This window comes from Eulemur rufifrons, chromosome 23 (assembly GCF_041146395.1).
Source record: "Eulemur rufifrons isolate Redbay chromosome 23, OSU_ERuf_1, whole genome shotgun sequence".
Classification (NCBI taxonomy): Eukaryota; Metazoa; Chordata; class Mammalia; order Primates; family Lemuridae; genus Eulemur; species Eulemur rufifrons.
Window position 1 is genome coordinate 31,212,499 of NC_091005.1, and position 26,626 is coordinate 31,239,124.

General features: G+C 39.7%; 1 protein-coding gene across 2 annotated transcripts in view; it reads left to right on the forward strand.

Moving 5' to 3' along the window:
- Positions 1-26,626, forward strand: part of ITFG1 (integrin alpha FG-GAP repeat containing 1) — a 292,249-nt gene that overhangs the window by 89,549 nt on the left and 176,074 nt on the right. For both annotated transcript variants that reach the window (XM_069456742.1, XM_069456741.1), the window contains exon 8: positions 8,410-8,491. In XM_069456742.1, the coding sequence (XP_069312843.1) occupies positions 8,410-8,491 (82 nt within the window). The remainder of the gene's footprint in view (positions 1-8,409; positions 8,492-26,626) is intronic.

Below are 26,626 nucleotides of genomic sequence, written 5' to 3' on the forward strand. Positions count from 1 at the left end.
TTGAGTAAGAGTGAGGGTTTCTGTTTGTGATCATTGTTACTTTTATTCCGCTGTGATCTGAGAAGATGCATGGTATAATTTCTATTTTTTTGAATTTTTTAAGACATGATTTATGTCCTAGGACATGGTCAATCTTAGAGAATGTCCCGTGAGCTGATGAGAAGAATGTATATTCTGTGGACTTTGGGTAGAATGTCCTATAGATGTCAGCCATGCCCATTTGTTCTAGCATTCTATTTAGGTCCATTATGTCTTTGTTTATTTTCTGTTTAGAGGATCTGTCCTGTACTGTCAGTGGGGTGTTAAAGTCTCCAGCTATTACAGTATTGTTATCTATCATTTGGTTGAGATCTAGTAGGGTTTGCTTTATGAATCTAGGTGCACCTAGGTTGGGTGCATATATATTGAGTATAGTCATGGCTTCTTGATGAATTGTGCCTTTAATCAGTATGTAGTAGCCATCTTTGTCTTTTATTATTTTTGTTGGTTTGAAAGCTAAGTTATTGGAAATTAAGATTGCCACACCAGCTTTCTTTTGGTTACCATTTGCTTGAAATATCAATTTCCATCCTTTTATTTTCAGTCTAAATGCATCTTTGCAGGTTAGGTGAGTTTCTTGAAGACAGAGATACTTGGATTGTGTTTTTTTATCCGTTGGGCCAGTCTATGTCTCTTGAGCGGGGAGTTCAAGCCATTCACATTTATTGAGAAAACTGATAAGTGAGACAGTTTTTTGTTCAGCTTGTTGGGTAGATCTTCATTGTGATGTTTTCTCTCCTGGGCCATTGTGGTATCTGGAATTTGATCTTTAGCTCTTGAGTAGTTTTACATTCGTGGATCTTTCTTGTGCTGATCCGTGTGTAATTCTCTTTTGAGTACTTCTTGGAGGGCTGGTCTTGTCTTGAATTCCCTCAACCTTTGTTTATCTGAGAATGTCTTGATTTCTCCTTCGTATAGAAAACTTAGCTGGGTACAAGATTCTAGGCTGGGCATTATTCTGTTTCAGAAGCGTGAAAATGGGGCCCCAACCTCTTCTTGCTTGTAAGGTTTCAGCTGAGAAATCTGGCGTAATTCTGATGGGTTTTCCTTTGTAAGTTACTTGTTTCTTTCTCCTTACAGCTCGGAGAAGTGACTCTTTAGTGGATATTTTGGTCAGCCTGATGACTACGTGGCGTGGTGTTTTCCTATTTGCTATGAATCTCCCAGGGGTCCTTTTAGCTTCTTGGATCTGTATGTCTAGAGTATTGGCAAGGCCTGGAAAATTTTCCTCGATTATGTCTTCAAATAGCTTGTCCAACCCTTGCTTATTATCTTCTTCACCCTCAGGAATGCCAATAACTCTCAAGTTAGGTTTCTTCACATAATCCCACATTTCTTGAAGACTCAGATCATTTCTCTTACTTTTTCGATCTATCTCTGTGACTGACTTATTTAGTTGGAAGGAGTTATCTTCAATTTCTGAGATTCTCTCCTCTGTTTGATCTACCCTGCTCTTGAGACTTTCCACAGTGTTTTGTAGCTCTCTGAGTGAATTCTTCACTTCTAGGAGTTCAGTTTGGTTTTTCTTCAATATTTCAATTTCTTTAGTGAATTTTTCCTCCAAATCCTGCATTTTTTTTGTGTTTTCCTTATGTTGTTTATCCATTGATTCTTGTATATTATTCAGCTTGTTTATAATCCATAATTTGAATTCTTCCTGTGACATGTTGGTGTTTTGAGTCTGGTTTGTGTCAAATGGTTGGGAGCTGGTATTTCTCTTTGGGGATGAGCTTTCCATTTGATTCCTTTTGCTCTCCGTGTTTTTTCGCTGGGCCCTTCCCATCTAGATTTATCGTTGGATCTTTACTTATAGATTTAGTCTGGTTAACAGAACTCTTTGTGCTCTATTCTTAGGCTGTGAAACAGTCTAGGTATGTTGCTTCTTTTGGCAAGAGGGGGAGACTGTTGTGTATTGTTTAGAGATTTTTCTGTTTCCGTTGGGGGACTGCTTCCGATGGGTCCAATCCTAGAGGATTGGAGTGATCCAAGACCGCTTTGGCGAGTTAGGACACTGTGTTGTGGTCTTTCAGAAGGCAGGCAGGGTCCACACTAATAGTAGACCGAAATTCTCTTTGTTTGTTTGTTTGTTTGTTTCCCTTTGGTTCTTCCTCTATAGGGGAGGTTTCTGTCTCTATCTGCAGGCAAGATACTAGCTATGGGGAGAGGACAGTGACCTCGCTTGCTCAGCGCCCCAGTTGCTGTAGCTCCCACGGGCAAAAGTCTGTCTTGGCCCAATGTCCCCAGGGATCAGGTTCCACACTCTCGCTTCTGGAGAAGTATTCAGTGTTTACACTTGGGCAGGGACCCTATATAAGGTCCGTGGACCAGGGGAGAGGGCCGTCCAGGGAGCCTCTTGGTACCCTATTGCTCCGCAGTGACTTGGCTGTGGGCCCTAGAATGGCGATTGCGTGCCCACAGATCGCCGGCCCTGGGGGTGACTGCTCAGGATCCGGTATGTACTAGAGCCAGGGACCTGGCCCGTTCCGAAGCTCACCGTGGGTCCCCAGTTAGAAGGCGAAAAGAGAGGAGAATGAGAAAAAAAAAAAAAGAAAAAAGAAAAGGAAAGAAAGAAAAGAAAGAGGAGAAAACGAAAGAGAAAAGAAAAAAAAAAAAAGAAGAAAAAGAAAGAAAAAAAAAGAAAAGAAACGCAAAAAGCCAAACCAAAAAACACCAAAAACGCCAACAAAAATGAACAAAAACAAACTACATAGCACCTCACCACACCGCAAGGCAGAAAGATACACCAATCTGAAGTATATAATTCAGCGACTCAATGTTTTTTTGTTTGTTTGTTTGTTTTACGCCTTAGCACAGCTCTGCCCCTTCACTTCCGCTTGGCTGGGTCCGGAGCGGCCATTAGATGTTTTTGTTTTTACGCCTTAGCACAGCTCCGCCCCTTCACGCTCGCCCGGCTGGGTCCCGGGCGGTTTCGCAGTGGATTTCAAGATGGCATCTGCGCGCCCGCACAGCTCCGAGGGTGGTGGGGATCCAACCTCCGCGCTCAAAAAGGCGCGGCAGCCAGAGGCCCAGAGGGCAAAGGTGCCCGCTGAGGCTGTCCGGCTCGTGAGCCGCCGGAAAAAAAAAAAAAAGAAAAAAGAAAAAGAAAAGAAAAAAAAAAAAAAACAAACACAAACACAAACAAACAAAACCCAGAAGAAATTTACCAAGAATAAAATATACAGTTCGGCGAGCCTATTCTTCTTGTTTTTTTTTTTTTTTTATGCCTTAGCGCAGCTCTGCCCCTTCACCCCGAGCGCGGCCCCGGCATATCCCGCACTCCTGGCGTTGGTTCAGAGACCAGCGGAGGGCGCCGGGCAGAGAGAGCCGTTCAGCACTCCATGGCTCCCGAGCGGCCTCACCCCCGCCCTCAAGATGGCGCCTGCAGAGCCTCGGGGCTGGAGGAGACCGGCTCCCCGGCAGGCAGAGACCGCCACTGCCCGGGGGCTGGCGAGCAAGGACGCACACCGGGGGTCACCGGCTGGAGAACCGTCGAAAAAGGCAGCGCGGGCAGAAAGAGCTTCTGGGCACCCCCTGGCCCCCGAGCCGTTTCGCCCTCGCTTTCAAGATGGCGCCCGCCGAGCTCCGGGGCTGGAGGGGACCGGCTCCCCGGCAGGCAGAGACCGCCACTGCCCGGCGGCTGGCCAGCAAGGACACGCACCAGGGGTGACTGGCTGGAGAACTGCCAAAAAAGGCAGCACGGGGTACGACGCTATTTGCTGTCCGGGAGTCTTTTGTGTTTTTCCGCCCTGGGGCAGATCCGTCCCTCCTCGCCAAGCGCCGTCCTAGCTGAGATCCCCCAGGTTCCAAGGTAATTTCGCAAAAAAGCCTCCTGTCTGCAATGCGCCACGTATCCCTCAGCGATTCTGCGCTGGCCTGGGCCAGGGCTCCATTCAATTGGGAGCGGAGGGCAAGCTTCTTTCCCGAGAGGCTGCACCCATCCCGGCTGGGGGCGGGTGTATCCGACCCGCGCTCCACTGGCTAGTGTCTGTCCCGCGTTCCTAATATTCGTTCACCTCAGACCCCACTCGCCCTGCCCGCCCCACGCCGACTCTCCGCGGACCCACACCACCGTTCCTGCATGGGAGCGGTCCTCCAGCGCCGCGGCAGGTCCGGACCGATGCCCTCCCTCCCGGGAGCGCAGATCCAGGCCGCCACCACCATTCCGCCATCTTTATACAGCTTCTTGTTATCAGCCCTTTACTGGATATGTACAATGCAAATATTTTCTCCCATTCTGTAGGTTGTCTATTTGCTCTAATGATAGTTTCCTTGTCAGCAGTGATTTCTTAAGAAACTGACTTGCAGATTGTGATATTACGAAATACATATTTGATCTTTGTCCCCATTTCCTGGCATATAACTCCTAAAATCCTTGGAATCTTTAAAGTAATGTCTTTTTATATGCTAAATGTAAGATTTTTTGGATTGGCTGGTGCCAGAGAAAGAAAGACAAGCAGAGTTGAAAGGGACAAGTAAAGAGGCTTTATTGTAGCGCTCCCAGGTGAGGGTGACGAGTCCCAAGAGAGGGATCCAGGCAAGATTTTCTGGTCCCGGGAGAGAGAAAGAGAGAGACCCGAAAAGTCACCCCACCCAGAAGTCTGAGTGGGTTTATATATGTTTTTTGGGCTGGGGGACGGGGGGTTCTTCCTGCGCGAAGAGTGAAGAATTTCTTTGTTGCAGTTTTAGGGCCAGTATTGAGGAATGGGAGGGGCTTCTTCTTTTTTTCATTAAGGAAGGGAGGGGTGCCTGCCACCAGCCTTACACTAAAGAGTTGGCTGATAGCTGGGAGCCCCTAGATAGATTCAGGATGGAGGGTGGTCACCAGAAAGACCAAAGCATGATTAAAGGGTTGGGACTTTCAGCCCCAGCCCCCAACCTCCTGGGAGGGAGAAGGGCTGAAGGTTAAGTTAATCACCAATGGCCAGTGGTTTAATCATTCATATCTACATAAGGAAGCCTCCATAAATCCCCAAAAGATCGCGGTTCTGGAGGCTTCCTGGTAGTTGAACATGTGGAGGTTCCTGGAGGGTGGTGAGCCAGAAGGCATGGAAGCTTCATGCCCTTTCCCCCATACCTCTCCCTGTGCATCTCTTCAGCTGTGTCTTTTGCAATAGCCTTTATAATAAACTGTATATATAAGTGTTTCCCTGAGTTCTGTGAGCTGCTCCAGCAAATTAATTATTAATAAACCCAAAGAGGGAGGCATGGGAACCCCAACTTGAAGCTGGTCAGTCAGAAGTTCTAGAAGCCCAAACTTGTGACTGGTTTCTGAAAGGGCATTTTCGGGGACTGAGCCCTCAACTTGTGGGATCTGACACTATCCTCAGGTAGGTAGTGCTGGAATTGAATTGGAGGACACCCGGCCGGTGTCTGCCGCAGAAGTGACTGCGTGTTGCTGGTGGGGAGAAACCCTGGGGGTGGTGTCCAGGCTGTAGAAACAGATGCCAAAAGGCAGAGTTAGTCAATAGGTCTAGCAACTGTAAAAAAAAATTACATTTCCTTTTTGGGCTTTTTTCAGGTGTTTGTGAAAACAGAGTCCCAGCAGGTTGCCTGTTAGCTAGGAGGAGAAGGAGCAGAGCTGATTTATTTTGCTCACAAGACCCACCTTCCTTTCAGAAATCCCCAACATTTGGTCACAGAAGTCGTCTTTCTATATTGATCGTTGTGGTGTGAGAGCAGAGATAAAAAACAGTTCTTATTTTTCCACGCAGATCTCCAGTATCCTTAAAGGAACAAAGATGCAAAAACTCGTTTTAAAGTGTATAGATACCCTGTATAGAGTGTTGTGGAAACCACAAGGGGATTTTGGCCCACATCCAGTTGCTCAAGGCATAAAGATCCAATTATTGAGAAAATGAGGATTGCCAAGAAGAAAGGAATTTTTAGGACATCTTGTCAGGAGAACTGGGAGAAGCTGCCTCAAATCCCTCTCCCTGACAAATGGAGATCAGGGGCTTTTAAAGGAGGGGCCCCAAGCCTTGGGGCAGTCCTGTAACTAACAGGGGCTGCATGCATTGGGGCAGGTTGTGGGGGATGGTGAGTCATCCTGGCAGGAAGTGTGCTTAGCAACCTTCAGAATCTCAGCTCCTTTGTCTTGTAGAAATCCACCATTTCTGGGAAACAACTCAAAAGGTCAAGTAGTTAGTATTAATGAAAAAAAGCCAAACTCTGTAAAATAATTTTAAAGAGATTTATTCTGAGACAAATTTGAGGATCCTGACCCAGAGCCACACCCAAGAAGCCTCGAGCAAGTGGACTCGCTGTGGCTGGGTTACAGTTTGGTTTTATACATTTCAGGGAGACAGGGGTTACAGGTAAAGTCATAAATCAATACGTGGGAGGCTTACATTGGTTTGGCCCAAAAATGTGGGCCATCTCAAAGCAGGGACTTACAGGTTATAGGTGGGTTTAAAGATTCTTTGACTTGTAATTGGTTAAAGACATGAAGCTTTGTCTAAAGGCTTGGAATGGCCGGGCGCGGTGGCTCACGCCTGTAATCCTAGCACTCTGGGAGGCCGAGGCGGGTGGATCGCTCAAGGTCAGGAGTTCGAGACCAGCCTGAGCGAGACCCCGTCTCTACTAAAAATAGAAAGACATTATATGGACAACTAAAAATCTATATAGAAAAAATTAGCCGGGCATGGTGGCGCATGCCTGTAGTCCCAGCTACTCGGGAGGCTGAGGCAGTAGGATCGCTTAAGCCGAGGAGTCTGAGGTTGCTGTGAGCTAAGCTGATGCCACGGCACTCACTCTAGCCTGGGCAACAAAGTGAGACTCTGTCTCAACAAAAAAAAAAAAAAAAAATAAAGGCTTGGAATATTCTAACAGAAGGAGCTGTTTATCAGAGATAAGCCAAGGGACATGTATTTGTGGTGTAAATTGAGGACCTGTAGGTTTGTCTTACATACTCTTAGGCCTGTTAATGGGTTACAAAGGGTGTCCCCAAGAAGGGAGGGGGGCATGATAAGGCATGTCTGATCTCCCTGCTCTGGCAGGTAATTTAGTTCTAGGATATTCCTTTGGCCAAGAGGGGGTCCATTCAGTCAGCCGGTGGGGGGTGAGCCTTAAGATTTTATTTTAGTTCACATTAGTTAAGGGAGAGGATTATAAAAACATAGGGGTCATTGAAATTTGTTCATAGAACTGGTTACGAGAGTATATAGAAATCAGAGTCAGTAGATCAAACAGTGAATAGATGTCAGTGATAAGAAAAGAACTGTGTATAAAATTGAGAGCTCAAAATTCTAAATTCATTGTTTTGATTTCCTTTTCTTGTGTAGCAATCTAAAATCATAGAAAGGAAAGGCAATCATTGAAAGAAATGCATATTATTTTTGGAAGTCAGGTGTGCACTGTTTTATTTTGGAAAGAGTAACTGAAACACAGGATCTCTAATGAGTTCTTGCCTGTTTAGTGTAGCTGCCTCTGCCTCGTACATGGCAGCTGTTGTAATCCTTTGCTTCCCTTCTCATTAGTACATGAACTTGACTTGATGATAAATCGGTCCTTTAAGGATCAGTGGAATTCTTGTCTCATTTTAGTTCTTTTCTTAGTTGTTCAGAACAGAATCTTTGTAAGGTCTTTTGGATTGGCCGGCACCAAAGAAAGACGAGCAGAGTTGAAAGAGATAAGTAAAGAGGCCATATTGGAGTGCTCCAGGGTGAGGGTAACAAGTCCCAAGAGAGGGACCCGGGCAGGCTTCAGGGGTCTAACGAGTAGAACCAGAGAAGTCGCCCCGCCCAGAAGTCTGAGTGGGCTTGTATATGTTTTTAGGGCTGGGGAACAGGGGTTTCTTCAGGGGGAAGATTTTGGCGTGAAGAGTGAGGAATTTCTTTGTTGCAGTTTTAGGGCAGGTATTGAGGAATAGGAGGGGCTTCTTTTTTTTTTTTTTCATTAGGCAAGGGGGGGGTGCCTGCCGCCAGCCTTATAATCTTCTTCCCTTGAAATCTGTAAAACATAGCACCTTTGCTACTTACCTGTACCACTTATGTGTTATGATAAAAAATTCTATCTTTTTGATTTATATCCTATCTCCCAACTGGACTTGTTGCTCTTGGAAGGTGGGAACTAGTTTTTGTCCACAGTACTTGAAATTATTACTGTCTGAAATTATGATGATGATTTGGTAAAAGATATTATACCAGAATTGACAGCAAGAAAGGCACTCCAAATTCACATCTTCTTCAACTCACAGCAGTTCCTTTTGTTTCATAATAAAAGTGAAACAGGAGATTGGAATAATTTTTCTGCAATACAACAAAAGCCTTAAATTATTTATTTCCCTGGTTCAGTTAAAATGCTTTGTTTTATTCACATTTGACAAAGAAGTGGATTATAATGGTCTAATTCAGAGTCTTCTGCATTTAACAGGATGGAAACTTCTCTGTCAGTAGTGTATTGGAAAAACCTCAAAATATGTTGGTGGTTGGACAGTCAGCGTTTGCAGACTTTGGTAAGATTGCTTTTGCTTTCAAATTCTTCCCCTTTCTGACTTAGTCATGCTAATTCCTTATAGCAGAAAATAACTTTGGTGTCTTCAGAACTATTATAGCTTCAAAGGATGCCTATTTTGGTATTATACATGGCATGTGGTCAATTCCTTAATAACATAAGGAGGAACTTATGGCATGTGTGTTTAAAAATAGTTTGAACTTAATCCTGTTTGCAGGAGTAACATGCAAAACCAAGGACGTCTACTGAGGCTTTTCTAAAGAATACCAAGTACTAGTTACTGTGAATTCTTCATGTCTGTCCAACAAATGGAACAAATAGAATTGAAAGAGTTAGTCTGACCTCTTGAAACAATATTAAAAAAAAAATTTTATTTATGTTTTAATTCCAAAGAGGAGTAACATTTATTATGAATTCCCCAAAGAAGACTTGTGAATTTCTGTTTTCCATAGGATTCTACACAGTTAAGTTCACATTGGTTAAGAACTTCCAAAGCATATATGGCTCTTTTCATCATTTGTCAGGGTTACTGTTGAAAGGATTTTTATATTAGATGAGAAAGTAGTCTAGGTGACCACTGCCTAAAAGATGTCCAAAGTTCACTCTCATCCTGCTGTTCCTTCATTCTGCCAGCAAACAGTTCAGTCTTTCCTCAAAATGTAGATAAGCTGTCACCATGTCCAGAGACTTCAGTTTCCTCATGTATAAAATGGAAATGACAGTAATATCCACCTCACAAGACGGCTGTGAATAGCACAGAGAGTAAAGCACAGTGTCGGGCTTACCGCAACAGCACAAGAAATTAGAGTTTGAACCAGGTGCAGTGGCGCATGCCTGTGGTCCCAGCTACTCAGGAGGCTGAGGCACAAGGACCACTTGATCCCAGAAGTTCAAGTCCAGCCTGGGCAACATAGCGAGACCCGTACGTTAAAAAAAAAAAAGAAAAATTATAGTTTGAATCTTTTTATTCTACTTACCTGTTTTTTGTTGTTTTTGCTGCTGCTGCAGTTTACTCAGTTGACTAAATCAACTCACTGTTCAGTGTCACAGAGATGTATCCCAAGGCAGCTAAAACAGAAGTTTTGGTAGTATTATACAATAGAAATTTTAACATTAATCTCTATGTTGTATTGTATTTTAGCTTTACTACACTGAATATTACTTTAGTTTTGAGTAAATTTCTTGTGCTTGGTTTACAGTTTTTGATATAAATAGTCAAGTGATAGAATACATGAAATTAGTTTCTGAAATTTGACTTGGTCAGCTAGATTAATAATGGATTCCTTTGTGAGTCTCTCTTTAGGAAAAAAGAATGTATATCTAATATATAATTCTCAGGGGGTTCACAGACCTCCCTCACCCCATTAACACTTGATTAAGAACCTCCAAATTAAAGTTATTTATTTTATGATTGTGTTTATGTCATAAAATACCTTGTTTTTAACAAAATTATTAATGGCTTTACATTAAAATTTTTTAAGATTTTGCTGAACATAGACATGTAATGTTAGTGTTTTTAAGATATGCAGAATATAAGAAGGATATAGTCAATTTAAGAAACATAACTATTTTTCCCATTTTTAATAACTTTGGGTAGTTTATCAAACTTTTTTTAATGTACAAGTAAACTTTTAATAAATATTTCACAATGCCTTTTTAAGTGTTCATCTATTTTTAGTTGGATATTGTCAAAAAAATAAGACTGTGAATGAGTCCAAAGATGTGCATATTAGTATATCCAAAATATGCATTTTCCTGTGAAAAATGTACATTTGAATACATCAGTGAATTGTGCCCTTCCCTCCATCTTCTATTCCACCCAGTTCCTTTTCACCAAGGCCAGGGACGTGACTGAGAGCCAGGAAGTCAGCATGATTTCAGAGATTTACCATTCAACTAGCTGGTAAAGAAAGCACAGGCTTGAATACGTGATATAGGTGACAAGAAGAAGCCTGTACCGAAGAGGAGTGTTTAAGGGGCTTCCATCTCACATAAGTTGTCTAACAAAAAAAGACCAGAAAGAAACATATCAAAAGGATAATAGCTGTGTTAAAGTCAGATGATGAGTTATCTTATTCCCCATTTTCTAAATTTTTATTTGGTTAAATTAATTTAATATGTTAATTTAATGATCAAAAAATAAAGTAGAGAAAGTTAATAGTCAACAATGGTGAGAAAGAAACCAAACTATGTATGCCCATTACATTTTTTTAAAGTGTTAGAATTTTTGTCATAGAACTTCTAAGTTCATGTATCAATATAATCAGTCCTGTCTTCTGAGTGGCATGAAAAACTCCTTTAGAGAAGATCATGCAGCTGGTTCTCTTCTGCAGGGAGAACTTGCCTGAGCTCTGTCTGTGGAGCAGACTTTCTAACTTTTATGGTTTCTGAACAAATCTCACTTTCACTCTAAAAAAAAAGAAAAGATCATGTAGTTTCACAGGTTCTTTAACTGCTGCAAATAAAATGCAAAAATTAGACCTCTATTATGCTTAAAATATTGTGCTTAACACCACATAAGAAAGCAGAGATTTTAAAGGTAAGGTCCTTGCCTTTAAGAAATTTGGAGGCTAGTTGGGAAGACAAAAGAAAAATATGTAAAAAATAAATGCAAGAATAAAGCAACAGATACCTGCCACAATATAAGATAAACCAAAATGTATTTCATTGTTAATTATTTAATGCATAGAAAAAGTGCTAAGTCTTGTGGCAGTACACATGATTCTAAGCTGAGAAAGAGCAGGAAAGCATCCTAGAAGAGGTGGGATTTCGGACTGGACTTGAAAACAACTTCAAGGTTTGGCTAAAAATAATGTGAAGGTATGAAAATGGCATGGTTAGTGACTAAATAAACCAGTTTGGCTGGAGTTTCTGTAAAATTGTGGAAACATAAATGGTCTGTGAACACATTGGATTATCAAATGAATAACAAATGAACCAATGTTGATTTTATTATGTAGAAGTGATGTGAGGTAGTAGAACAATTTTAAACATCTCTTTAATTCCATTTTTATTAACTTCAGAAAGTAAAGTTGAACAAAATCTTCTGGTCTGGTGGGATATGCATAAGGTAACGTTTCTTGAGCATGAAATAGGAATTCAGGGGAGGATTATTAGAATCTCTGAGGTACCTGAGATTTCGATATCAAAAGAGGCAGATTTTTAAAGTTTTGGAATACTATATTTTCTAGGGATGGAAACCACTCAGGAGATAGATCAGGGCCTGAGGTGGTGAGAGCTGGAGCTAGAACTACATTAATAAATGGAGGAAGAGGTGTGAGAAAATTTGCAAAGAAAAAAATCAGTAAATTTGCTGATTGGTTTGACACTAGAGAGTATAAAAAAATAAAATAAAAAATTGACTCTAACTGACCTAGATAATGATGATACTATTCCTAAAAATAGGTAAATCAGGAGAACAAGCTGGATTGAATTCTAAGATACTTTAGAGTCATTATGTTAATCATGCTGGTAAGAAAACAAAGCTGGAACATTTCACAGACCTCAGCTGAGGAATAAAACCAAAACAGGTTTGAGAGTCCTCCAAGAACAAAGAGGTCAAGACCTGAATGAGCCCTCCAAAGAAGAAGGTGTAAAAAAGAGATTCACAGAGGGCTAAGGAGAGAGAAAAAGGAGTGCTTAAAAGATGCTCAGAAACTACTGACAGATATTAAAATGTGATGCAAAAGGGTGACCAAGAAAAGACCTTTAGATTTACAGTTTAACAGGGCACTAGTGGCCCAACCAGTTACCATTTTCAGAATTCTCAGAGCAGTCCCCGAGCCATAGAAATCACCTAATGAGTAGTGGCTCCTATTGGTAAATGTCAGATGAGGTGCTGGGCCCTACCCTCATGCTTGTAAGATCTGCGACCCATAAATGCTTCTACTAGTTAAGCAATCATCAAGGAATGTTTACCTACTAGAACAGCAGTTCCCAGCCTTTTTGGCACCAGGGACCAGTTTCATGGAAGACAATTTTTCCACACACCAGGGGGTGGAGGAATGGTTTGGGGATGATTCAAGCACATTACATTTATTGTACACTTCATTTCTGTTTTCTTACATTGTAATATATGATGAAATAGTTATACAACTCACCATAATGCAGAATCTAATGCCACCACTGATCTGACAGAAGGCAGAGCTCAGGCGGGGATGCGAGCGGTGGGGAGCGGCTGTAAACACAGAAAAAGCTTTGCTTGCTCGCCTACCGCTCACCGCTCACCTCCTGCTGCGCGGCCCAGTTTCTAACAGGCCACGGACCAGTACCAGTCCACAGCCTGGGGATTGACAGCGCAGTTCTAGAAGATGTGTTTTGTGTCTTGCCCTACTACTTACTATATCATCCTTTTATATATGTTAGAGTTGAGTCTTTTTCTACGTAGACTCCAAAGATTAAATTCTAGAGTTTCCATAAATAAGGTGGTATCTCTTTATTAAAATTACATAGAACAAAGAAGTCAATAGAAATAAAGTATTTTTTCTATCAAAAAACGTTACATAGGACCAGACTTAGAGAAAACATGTATTAATTTTGTGTGTGATATCAGATGTAGTGGAAATAAATAAATACATAAACTACAAAACTGAAGGGAAAACAGAAAACTTGTACAGAATGTCAGCATTTTCTTTAGATTGAATCATTTTGAATCTCATATAAATTTATATAGCCAAATCTAATGCCAACTCTTGTGTATCAAATCATCACAAGGAAATCACACTTTATTCTTCAAGTGGAGAAAGAATACTGTGTGTGATGGTGAACCTTGGAAATGTCAGTCAGGTCTCCCTGATAAACCTATAATAAATGGAGCTAATTAAAGTGGAAAAGTTTGTCATCCATGAAAGTTATTAACATGTTAGGAAATCCTGAACAACATAAAGATCTTGTCATTGATGGTCGACACTAAATCTAATTCAATTGAATATGCCCAGTGCCTAGCACAGTAGATAATCAACGACTTTATTAAAGTGAAGGAGAATGGGGCCAGGTATAGTGACTAACACCTGTAATTCTAGCACTCTGGGTGGCCCAGGCAGGAGGTTTGCTTGAGGTCACAAGTTCGAGACCAGCCTGAGCAAGAGCAAAAAAATAGAAAAATCAGCCAGGCATGCTGGTGCTCGCCTGTGGTCCCAGCTACTCAGGAGACTGAGGCAGGAGGATCGCTTAAGCCCAGGAGTTTGAGGTTGCTGTGAGCTGTAATGACACCGCTGCATTCTAGCTGGGACCATAGGGCAAGACTCTGTCTCAAAAAAAAAAAAAAAAAGCGAAGGGGAAATGGCAGGGAAACTCCACAATAAAGTTGTTTCAGGAAGTCTTTATAATGATCAGTAAAAATTCAGGTGTTAATGCCAAATTAACCATGGTAAAGCTGAAATGCTTAGTTTGAAACATTTATAGCAATTGTACTCCCCTTGTTTTACAATTAGGTGTATTCAATAACAAATTATTCTGACAAATTAAAATCGGTTATTGTTACGTGCTTGCTCTTTAAATAAAAGTAAATCAGGTGAGCATGATCTGGAAATAAAAGTAAATCAGCTGAGCCATGTATGGCAATTTAAACTTTATATTTAGTCTGAATGCTAATTGGTAATTGAATGTTCATATTCTCTTTTATAAAAGAATTTCAAAAGTCAAATGCCCTCTAATAGGTAATGTTTATACTATAAAAGAGGCTGACTAGGAGAAAGCTTGGATGTTATGCTTTCTGGACTCGGTCTTATATGAGTCATTTAAGGTTGCCTTTTCTTCCAGAGTCTTAAATTAATAATATATTTTTTTGTTAATTTGTTTCTTACAGTTGAAAATTGGCACTCTTTTGTTAAGTAGCCTTATTATTTTCATTAAAAAGGGACACTGACTCCAATTGAGAGTCGTCAATAAGAAACAAAATGTTTGCGGTTTCAGATATTCTCTGTTAAATTTACTATAATATCACTGTCATCTCCAGTCAAAATTTATCCAGTAAATACAAATTTATAGTACCTCAATTTGTGTAATATGGACAAATTAGATTTAAGTTCTGGGTTTAAAGAACTTGAAATACAATACTTTTTTTTCTTTGAATGAATTGTGTGGTATAGACATATCAGTTCAAATAGTTCAATCTATTTATTCTTTAAAATTGTGTAGCAGTCACGTTTTCTTCCATTTAGTCTCCTTCCTGTTTTATAGTAAAAAGATTTGTACTGTATACAAGGTGTTGATTAATATATTCAAAAAATAATTTTTAAGTGCCTACTGTTTAGACTGGCTCTGTTTAAGATGCTTGGCATGTAGCCAAGCATGACGCATACAACACCCTGCTCTCGTGGAGTTTAAATTCTACTCAGGGAAGAAAAGCAAAAACAAGTAAATTAGTAAGGAATTTTTAGAAAGTGGTAAGAGCTTTGAGGAAATTAAACATAGTGCTGTAATAGGAGGTGAGAAAGCTATTTTAGGTAGCTGGGTAGAGGTCACATTTTATCTGCAACTTGAATAAAGTCGTAGGAGATCTTGGGGGAGAGTGCTCCGTGCAGAGGGAATATCTGAGTGACGGAACAAAATGAAGGCAGGCACTTGGCCAGGTCTTGTAGGGCTTTGTGGAACAAGGTAAGGAGTTTGAATTTTATTCTAAATGCAATTGGAAGCTTCAAGGAGATTAGTTAAGAGGATATGCAATTAACCAGGCTAAAGCTATGATGATTTAGACCAGGGCAATCACCAGGAAATGGAGAGAAGTAGTCTTATTTAGGATATATTCCAGAGAAAGTTGACAGGACATGCTGATGGGTTAGATGTTGGAGGGAAGAGAAAAAGAAGAATAACTTCTGGGTTTTTGATTTGAACAACTGTCTTGATGGAAGTGCCATTAAATGAGATAGGAAAGGAGTGAAAAGAGGAACTTCAGGATTCTGGTAATTAATAGTTCTGTAGGGGCATGTTAAGTTTGAGATGTCTGTTAGAAGCCAAAACAAAATACAAATTGGAGATACAAGCTCTAGACAGACAGAGTTGGATATAAGCATACCCTTATTTAACTGCCTTCTAGAAGATGGATAATGGATAAATGAAAGAATACATGTCAAGAGCGTCCTCCCCTTCTTCCTAACACAATAAATGTAAATGTCCTCCAGCCACACTGGCCTCCTTGGTGTTCTTCAAACTGTTCCTCCTGAGGGCCTCTGCCCTTGCTCATCTCTCTGCATGGAATTCTCTTCCTCCAGATACACCTCATGGCTTACTCCCTGTCCACCTTATGGTTTTGCTAAAATGTCACCCTCTTCTGGAGGCTTTCCCTGACCACTCTATTTAAAAGTATAAACCGAGCATCCCTGACCCCGCTTTCCCACTTTAATTTTCTCTGTAGCATTTATAACTGTCTGATGTAGTATACATTCTACCCTGTACACTCACTAGAATATATTCCATTGGTGTATTTTGTTCACTGTTAACAATCCTCAAGCCCATAGCAGTGCCAGTCACATTATAAATACTAATGAATAATTTTGAATGAATTATTTAATTAAATGAAAAATACTCTAATGGATTTAATTGAATATTAAATATTCAGTATTAACATTGAATACTTAATTTAAATATATTATAATTGGTTGTTGAGTCCAAATTTAGGACATCTTAAGTACCTTCAACCATAATCCCAACTCAAAACTTCGGTGCATCATTCATGTGATGAAGACTGATACATCATTACTTTTGCTTATTTTGATTAAAGTTAAGTGATAGAACTAAAAATTGTTCTGAATCTCTAAAATAGATGGGTGCTGATTTTAGTAGGAGATATCCTAGATTCTCATAAATTATAATTTTTAGTATTTCATATTTCCATTTTTATAATTAATGAATTATGACCAGTGGACAGAACGTGCATAATCCAGTGTTTATTACTATTTAACATTTAAATAGAAAACTGTATTTGCATAGCTTCTTAGTATCCTCTTGTATTTTTATAGTACCAATTTTGTTTTCATATGATCAAAGTCATAGTAATCAGTTTAAATAGTTCTCCCTCTAACCTGCTGGACCCATATCTCCCTCAGCCTGTCTTGCCCCTGTCCCACCAAAAACAGACAATACTATTATAAACTTTTGGTAAAATAGAAATCTTTTATGTGCACACATTGCCGTACAACATCTAAAGTGGTTAGATGTTCTTACAGTATTCTAATATTTGCAGGACTCTTTCAAACAAGTAATAAATCCAGTTCTTTACTATTTCCGTTTCATTCCATGTCACTGTGGTGATGCAGTGCAGTAGTTGTTGCCATAGCAAAAGTGATTAGTCCCTAAGTTTCTACTGTGTAGCAAAAACTTCTGTCAGGCATCTATCTTGGTGAGTCATGGATGCCAGATGTATTCCTGATAAATATTTTGAATGCTTTTTGATTGGAAATGAAAATTTAAAATATAAAAATCATAAAATTGCTTCTTCATATGCTTGATTTTATACATACTCAGCATTTAAAGCACACTAGGTTATATTAGTTTCTTTTAAGGTATACAAATATGAGGAAAAACTAGGACCCTATATCCCTGAAACCATTTTGTACAGGTTTACATTTAATAAACTGTTACCTTTCTAGGTAAAAATGTTTATTCATAAAGCTGTACCTCTAATCATAATCCTAACTCAAAACTTCTGTGTGTTTAATGTTTTTAATGATGCAAAGTATTATGAATATATGTTTAGCCCTTTTAATATTAAATTTAAATACTTAAAAATTCTACAGAGTAATGTTATATTTTATATTATTACATTGCTGTTTTGTAATTTAATGTATGATATTTTTAATACTTTCTAATATGACCCACAACTTAATTAGAACATTTGTCACTATAAGCCTACCCTAATTAATAGGATGGCCTATGATAAGTGGAACAAACCATAAAACTGTCCTGTGAACTTAACCATGCATATCTCCTTGTTATTTGATTGCAACAGTGCAATAAAAATGATTATTGCAGACAACTTGACTATTGTTAGACCTTACAGATGTATAATATCTTGGAAGGATCAAAATATTTATTCCTCATTACACCAGAGGGGAGTTCCCTGCCATCAGTTAGAGTGGCATAGAAGCCTGCTAATTTATGAAGAGCCTAGTGCCATCCTTTTTCTAAATATCCTGCCCTGTTTTCAAACAACTCTGACGCTCATTTCAACTTCATTTTTTTTCCATCTTGAACACAATTTTCTTTCTATATAAATGTCCCATCTATGGATAAGCAAAATCAGTTGTGCTTCTTGGATGTAGGTGGGTACACAGCTTCTGTGTTTAACTTTAACCCACTAAAGAGTTGAGTGATTGATTGATGGATTGGATGGATGGGTGGTGGATGAATTCATGAAAGTGCCCTTTACTGCTTGTCTCTTATTCAGTGCAATTCATCCCCTTAGCAGCTCTCACGAAGCAATCCCATTTCCTGTTCTCTTCCACAATAGCAAGACAGTTCCCTTTTATTTCTTGTTACAGATAGAGACAAATGGACAAATCTCTGGACTTAATCTGCCCCTACTTTTCATCACATTACTTCTTATAACTATATATATAGTTTATATTTATATGTGTGTGTGTATAAATTTAATCAAGAGTAAGATTTTGAGTTTTTGTTAATTGGTAACATTGAAAGGATTTAGGAGTTTCATATATTGCAAATGTTTGCTGCTTTTTCATAATACATAATGTTATTTTTTTGGCAGAAACTATTTCATAGGAAGCGTTTTACATATTTCTAAAGAAATCCTTCCAAACCTCTCTGAGGTGAATAATATTATTATACTTATCCTCGTTATACAATGTGGTAATAGGGGTTTGGAGAAGTTAAGAAACTTGATGAAGGGCACAGAGCTAGGAAGGAAGTGGCAGAGCTGGGACATGATCCTTGGCTCCGTCTCACACTCTGTGTCCGGAAACACTGGGCACCCCTCCTTCTTCAGCAGTAGCTCTTCCAATATGTGATCACCCTCATTGATGGTCACCAACAGTTACCCACTGGTATACGCTATTTGTTTTTTTAACCATGTATTGTAATAATGAATCTTTTCCTTCTCCTCCTTGCATTTTCCGATATAAATTTCTTTTAAATTTTTTTAAACTTTTAATTAATATATAGTAATTATACATATTAAGGGGGTATAATGTCATGTCATGTTTTCAATACATGTATACATTGTGTCATGACCAAATCAGGGTAATTAGAAAACCTATCACCTCAAGCATTTATTATTTCTTTGCAGTGAGAACAATCAAAATTCTTTTAGCTACTTTGGAATATCCGATACATTATTGTTAACTGTAGTCACCTGACTGTGCAGTAGAACACAAAAACTTATTCCACCCATCTAACTGTAACTTTGTACCATTTGACCAAGTTCATCTAACTGTAACTTTGTGCCATTTGACCAAGTGCTTCCCCATCTATCGTCCTTGCTACCCTTCCTAGCCTCTGAGAACCACTATTCTACTTTGCATCTATGAGGTCAACTTTTCTAGATTCCACATGTGAGTGAGATCATGCAGTGTTTGTCTTTCATTGTCTAGTTCATTTCACTTAACATAATGCCCTTTACATTCATCTTTGTTGCTGTAAATAACAGGATTTAATTCCTTTTCATGGCTGAATGACGGTCCATTGTATATAGATACCACATTTTCATTATCCATTTGTATATCAGTGGACACTTAGGTTGTTTCCATATCTTTGCTATTATGAATAGTGCTGAATAAACATGGGGGGTGCAGATATGTCTTGAAATACTGATTTCATTTACTTTGGCTATACAGCTAGCAGTGAGATTGCTGGATCATATGGTAATTTTCTTGGTAATTTTTTGAGGAACTTCCATATTTTTTTTCATAATGGCCATACTAATTTACTTTCAACCAACATTTTGTAAGGGTTCCTTATTCTTCACATCCTCACCAACACTTGTTATCATTTGTCTTTTTCCTAATGGCTGGTTCTAACTGGAGTGAGATGATATCTCATTGTAACTTTGCCTTATATTTTCTTGATGATTAGTGATGTTGAGCTTTTTTTTAAATATATTTATTGGCCATTTATATGTCTTCCTTTGAGAAATGTCTGTTCAGGGGTTTTGCCCATTTTTTTTTGTCTGCTTCATTCCAATTTATGTTATTTCATTTTTTTATTTTATTATTATTTTCTTAATTTCAGAGTATTAAAGGGAACAAATACTTTGGTTACATAAATTGCCTTTACACCGCCCAAGTCAGAGGTACAAGTGTGTCCATCCCCCAGACAGCATACACTGCACGCATTAGGTGTGAATTTACCGATCCCCTCCTCCCCCCCCCAACCTTACACCTGCCTGACACCCTATAAATGTTATTTCCCATATGTGAACATTAGTGTTGATCGATTAGTATGAATTTAACAGTGAGTACATGCGGTGTTTGTTTTTCCATTCTTGTGATACTTCACTTAGAAGAGGGGACTCCAGTTCTATCCAGGATCATACAATAGGTAGTTCACCAGTGTTATTTACTAGCTTAGTGGTACTTCATGGTATACATATACCACATTTTATTAAGCCACTCATGTATTGATGGGCACTTGGTTTCCCACATCTTTGCAATTTGGAAGTGTGCTGCTAAAAACATTCGAATGCAGATGTCTTTTTTATGTAATGTCTTTTTTTTCCTTTGGGCAGATACCCAGTAGTGGGATTGCTGGATCAAATGGTAGTTATACTTTTAGTTCTTTGAGGTATCTCCATACTCCATTCCATAGAAGTTGCACCAGTTTGCAGTCCCACCAGCAGTGTATGAGTATTCCTCTCTCTCTGGATCCATGCCAACATTTGTTGTTTGGGGACTTTTTGATAAAAGCCATCCTCACTAGGTTAAGTGATGTCTTATTTTAGTTTTGATTTTGCATATCCCTGATGATTAGAGATGTTGAGTATTTTTTCTTATATTTGTTGGCTGTTAGTCCATCTTACTTTGAAAAGTTTCTGTTCATGTTCTTTGCCCACTTTTTAATTGGGTTGTTTGATTTTTTTCCTTGCTGATTTTCCTGAGTTCTATGTAGATTATACTTATCAGCTCTTTATCAGAGGTATACCATAAAAATATTTGCTCCCATTCTGTAGGTTGTCTGTTTGCTCTAATGATAGTTTCCATGGCTGTACAGAAGCTTTTTAATTTGATCAGGAACCATTTATTTTTGTTGTTGTTGTGATTGCTTTTGGGGTATTCATAAATTCTTTGCCTAGGCCAATATCTACAAGAGTTTTTCCAACATTTTCTTCTAGAATTCTTACAGTTTCATGCCCTTAGGTTTAAGTCTGTTATCCATTGTGAGTTGATTTTTGTGAGAGGTTCAGATCCTGTTTCAGTCTTCTACATGTACTTATACAATTTTACCAGCAGCATTTATTAAATAGGGATTCTTTTCCCCAGTGTATGTTTTTGTCTGCTTTGTCAAAGATCAGATGGCTATATGAAGATGGTTTTATATCTGGGTTCTCAGTCCTGTTCCATTGGCCGATGTCTCTGTTCTTGTGCCAGTACCATACTGTTTTGGTTACTATAGCCTTGTAGGATAGCTTGAAGTCTGGCAAATTGATGCCTCCCAATTTGAACTTTTTGCTTAAGTTTGCTTTGGCTAGACGGGGTCTTCTCTGGTTCCTTACAAAGGATAGAATTCTTTTTTCTAGATCTGTGAAAAATGATGTTGGTATTTTAATATTAGGAGATATTGCATTGAATCTGTAGATCACTTTGGGTAGTATAGACATTTTAACAATGTTGATTCTGCTAATCCATGAGCATGGAATGGTTTTCCATCTGTTTACATCCTCTATTATTTCCTTGCTCAGTGTTTTGTAGTTCTCCTGTAGAGGTCTTTCATCACCTTAGTTAAATATATTCCTAGGTATTTTATTTTCTCTTTTGCTATTGTGAAAGATATTAAGTCTTTGATTTGGTTCTCAGTTTCACTGTCGTTAGTGTATTATGAATGCTACAGATTTGTGTACATAGATTTTGTAACCTGAGATTTTGCTAGATTTATTTATTCATTCCAGTAGTCTCTTGGAAGAATCTTTGGGGTTTTCTAGATGTAAGATCATATCATCAGCAGAGTGCGATAGTTTGACCTCTTCTGCCCCCTTTTGGATGTCCTTGATTTCCTTGTCTTGTCTGATTGCTCTGGATAGAACTTACAGCACTATGTTGGATAGAAGTGATGATAGAAGGCAACCTTGTCAGGTTCCGGTTCGAAATGAGAATGCTTTCAATTTTTACCCATTCAGCATGATGTTGCCTACGGGTTTCTCGTATATGGCTTTTATCATTCTAAGGTAAGTCCTATCTATGCCTATTTTGTTAAGCATTCTTACCATAAAAGGGTGCTGAATTTTGTCGAGTGCTTTTTCTGAATCTATTGAGATGATCATATAGTCTCTGTTTTTATTTCTGTTCACGTGGTGAATTACATTTATAGATTTGTGTATGTTGAACAATCTCTGTATCTATGGGTTGAAGCCATTTGGTCATGATAGATTATTTTTTTCAGGAGCAGCTGAATTTGATTTGCTAGGATTTTATTGAGAATTTTTGCATGTATATTCACTAGGAATATTGGTCTGTAGTTTTCTTTTTTTACTGAGTCCTTTCCTGGCTTGGGTATGAGGGTGATGTTAGCTTTGTAAAACGTGTTGGAGAGGATTCCTTCTTCTTGATGTTGTGGAATAATTTCTGCAGGATAGGAACCAGTTCTTCTTTGTAGGTCTGGTAAAATTAGAGTGTGAAACCACCTGGTCCAGGACTTTTTTTTTTTACAGGAAGTTTTTTTTTATTGCTGTTTTGACTTCGGTACTTGAGGGAAGCTGTGTTTCTAAGAATTTGTCCATTTCCTCCACGTTTTCAAGTTTATGTACATAGAGATTTTTATAGTATTCAGAGATGATCTTCTGTATTTCTGTGGTATCAGTTGTAATTTCTCCTTTTTCATTCCTGGTTGAGTTTATTAGAGTCCTTTCTTTTCTACTTCTAGTTATTCTATTAAAAGGCATGTCAATTTTGTTTACCTTTTCAAAGGACCAACTTTTTGTTTCATTAATCTTCCATATAGTTCTTTTATTATCAATTTCAGGTAGTTCTGCTCTGATCTTGGTTATTTCTTTTCTTCTGCTAGGGTTGGGATTAGTTTGCTCATCCTTCTCCAGTTCTTTGAGACAATTAATTAGATTGTTGATTGGTGATCTTTCTTTCTTTTGGATGTAGGCATTTATGGCTTTGAATTTTCCTCTCAGGACTGCTTTAGCTATGTCCCACAGATTTTGATAACTGTGTCTCGTTTAACATTTAGTTCAAAGAATCTTTTGATTTTCATCTTAATTTCCTCCTTAATCCAATAATCATTCAGCAGAAGGTTGTTTAGTTTCCATGACTTTGTGTAGAGATGAGAGTTTCTATTGAAGTTGATTTCTAATTTTATTCCACTGTGGTCTGAGAGGATACATGGTGAAGTTTCATTTTTAAAAATTTGTTGAGACATGTTTTGTGGCCTAGGATATGGTCAATCTTAGAGAATGTCCCATGAACTGATGAGAACATATATTCAGTGGTATTTGGGTAGAATGTTCTGTAAATATCTGTTAGGCCTATTTCTTCTAGAGTTCTGTTTAAGTCCATTGTTTCTTTTGTTTATTTTCTGTTTGGAGGATCTGTCCTGTTGTGTCAGAGGGTTGTTGAAATCCTGGTTATTATGGTGCTGCTGTTTATCATTTTGTTTAGATCAAGTAGGATTTGCTTTATGAATCTGGGTGCATACACATTTAGGATTGTAATGTGTTTTTGTTGAATTGTTCCCTTTGCCATTATATAATGACCATCTTTGTCATTCATTATTTTTGTTGATTTGAAGACTAAGTTATCTGATATAAGAACTGCTACACCAGCTTTCACATTTACTGAACGAATTGATAAGTGGGGTAGATTTCTGTTCTTCCGATTGAGTAGAAGTTTGTTGCTTTGTTTTATTTCTTCAACCATTGTGATATCTGGCCTTTGACCTTTAGCTTTTGGATGATTTTACATTGGTGTCTATTGTGCTGATCTGTGTATAATGCAGTTCTGAGTACTTCCTGCAGGGCAGATCTTGTCTTAGCAGATTCTCTCATTGTTGGCTTATCTGAGAAACATTTATTTCCCTTCATATACAAAATTTAGTTTTGCAGGATACAGAATCCTAGGTTGGTCATTATTCTGTTTGAGAAGACTGAGAATCGGGCCCCAATCCCTTCTTGCTTGTAAGCTCTCAGTCGAGAAGTCTGCAGTTTGTCTGATAGTTTTCCTTTGTACGTTACCTGCTGTTTTCACCTTATGGCTCATAGGAGGGCCTCCTTGGTGTTTATTTTGGCCAGTCTATGACTATGTGTCATGTGGTTTGTCTTTCTGTGATGAATCTCCCATGACTCCTTTAAGCTTCTTGTCCCTGGATATCTAGATTTCTAGGAAGGCCAGGGAAATTTTTCTTAATTATTCCCTCAACTAAATTATCCAACCCTTGTGCATTTTCTTCTTCATCCTCAGGAATGCCTATGATTCTTATGTTAGGCCTCTTCACATAATCCCACATTTCTTGTAGGCTTTGTTCATTCTTCTTCTTTCTCTTCTCTATCTCTGTGACTAACTTATGTAATTGAAAGGTGTTGTCTTCAATCTCTGAGAGTCTTTATTCTGCCTGACCTAACCTATTCTTAAGGCTTTACACTGTGTTTTGTCATTCCTTGTATGAATTTTTCATTTCCAGTAGTTCCTTTTGATTATTCTTTAATATTTCCTTTTCTTCAGTGAATGTTTTAGTTATTTCCTGCATTGTTTTAGTGGTTTCTTTGTGTTAGGTTTCCATTTGATCTTGCATTTCTTTGAGCTTCCTTACAATCTATGTTCAAAATTCTTCATCTGTCATTTCAATATTCTGATTTGGGTTTGTATCCTTTGCTAGGGCACTAGTATTCCCTTTTGTTGGTGTCCTTTTGCTTTGCTTCTTCATACTTCCAGAGTTCTTTTGCTGATTTCTTCTCATCTGGAGCAGCTGTTGCTTCTTAGTTTTGGATTTTCTTTTGTTTAAATAATGACATGCCCCAGTTTAATCTCTGAGCCGGTAAGTGTTCCTTGTGGGCAAGAATCGTCCACCCCTTGTATGATCAGTCAGTAAAGGCAGCAAAAGGGCATACAAATTGACCTCCTTGTCATTAGGTGGCACTTGCTAGAAGGAACAAACTATAATGTTGTTTTTGGGTCCTGTGACCAGCTCTAGTTCCTAGGGAGAAGCTCTCTAATGCCACAGGTGGTGGGTGGGGCCCTGGACCTTCCAGGTATGTTCTTATTCTCTACCTCAGCAACGGCAGGTAGGAACATGAGGCTGGGTGGGGCTGGGTTGGGTGCACCTGCCCTCAAGCTCCTCAAATGCTTTTAGCAGGGGTCAAAGGTCTTCTTGCCTCTGGGCAAAGCTGTCAGAGGGGCTGAATGGCCCTGGTCAACCAGAAAGTTCTGCATATGAAAGTGGGGCTGTCTGACACTGGCAGTCAGGCTGGGTGGAGCACGCCTCGCTCCTTTCCACCCTCCCCTATTCCACAGCTTCTCCTGGACCTCAGCCAGCAGGCAGAACCTCAGGCCAGCCGAACTCCCCCATGATTGTGATGCAGGCCAGGAGATTCCCTTCGCAGGATCCCGGCCTGAGCTAGGAGCATGACCCTCCCATGGGAGGCAGGGTGCCCTATGAGCAGACCGCAGCTGGCACCCACACTGCACTCTCCCCCCATCTGCCTCTGCAGACACCCACACCTGTGAGACTAAATTATAAATATCCCCTTTGTCCCTCTGCGCAGTACGATCAAGACTTGGGTGTATGGGTTCTGGCCCCATCCCCCAGGTCCCAGAGTTCAAACCCTGACCATGCCTGGGAGAAGGATGCTGCTCCCAAGTCACCCACAGAATGCCCAAGCTGGTTCAGTGGCCCTCCACCTCGGGGTGTGCCCCATTTTGCTGGTGTCACCAGGCAAATAGCACCAGGAAAGCCTGGCAGGCAGGGAGCTCACTGTCTAAGCTCCCCTCATTCCACAGCAGGACCCCAGAAGGATAGGTCTGAGCCCTGTTTCCTGTGGAAGCTTCCATGAGGTGGCTCAATTGTCTCTCTCAGCAGCCGTGGGTGGGGAAAGGGTAGGGGAAAATAAGAGTCTAGGTGGCAAAAAGTCCACACTCTGGTCATTTCCAGCCCTCTCTCCAGGAAGCAGTCCACCCAGAATGACCAACCTCTGAAGTCATGCAGATCACCTGGGACCTGCTGTACCCTTGCACAGTCTTGGCCGGAGTTGGGAAATGTCTGTATGGGGATAAGCAAGACGGGATCTGAGGTATTTAGAGTCCCTGGGGAAGACAAAACCTCCTGGTGAGGAGAGAAGCAATATGGCGTCTGCCATCCAGGTCAGGTCTGTGGGGCAGGAGGCACCCTGCGGGGAGCTAGAGCCTGGTCCCCTGTCCACAAGAAGCTCTCCACTCAATGGCGGCAGCAGTCTCTGGGCTCGAGTCAGTAGATCTCTGTAGCAGCTCAGGAGCCCACCAACAGTTCAAGATGTGAGGTAGCGGGAAGTTAACCGCTCCACCTACCTACCCTTCTTGCTGGCCTCCAAGCCTCTCCAGGCTTAACCCTCACTGATGCCTTTCTTCTTCCTGTTTTTCTCCACAACCTCTTCCTATGGAATCTCCTGTAGGTTCAGGCACACTTCCTTCAGACCTTCATCTGATCTATGTTTGTCTGTCTGTCTGTTTTTTCTCTTTCATCTAAAACTTCTCCTTCTTACAGAGATGCTCTGGCTGGTGGTGTCCCTGGTTCGCCATCTTGCTCCCAGAATCCCCATTTTTTAATTGAACTATTTTTTTGCTCTTGAGTTGTCAGTCCCTTGTGAACTCGGGATATTAACCTTTTGTCAGATATATAGTTAGAAAATATTTTTTCCCGTTCTGTAAGTTGCCCCTTCACCTTTTGATTCTTTTCTTTGCTGTACAGAAGCTGTTTGATGTTATCCTGTGATCCCATTTGTCTATCTTTGCTTTTGTTGTCTGTTCTTTTAAGGTCTTATCCAAAAAAATCCTTG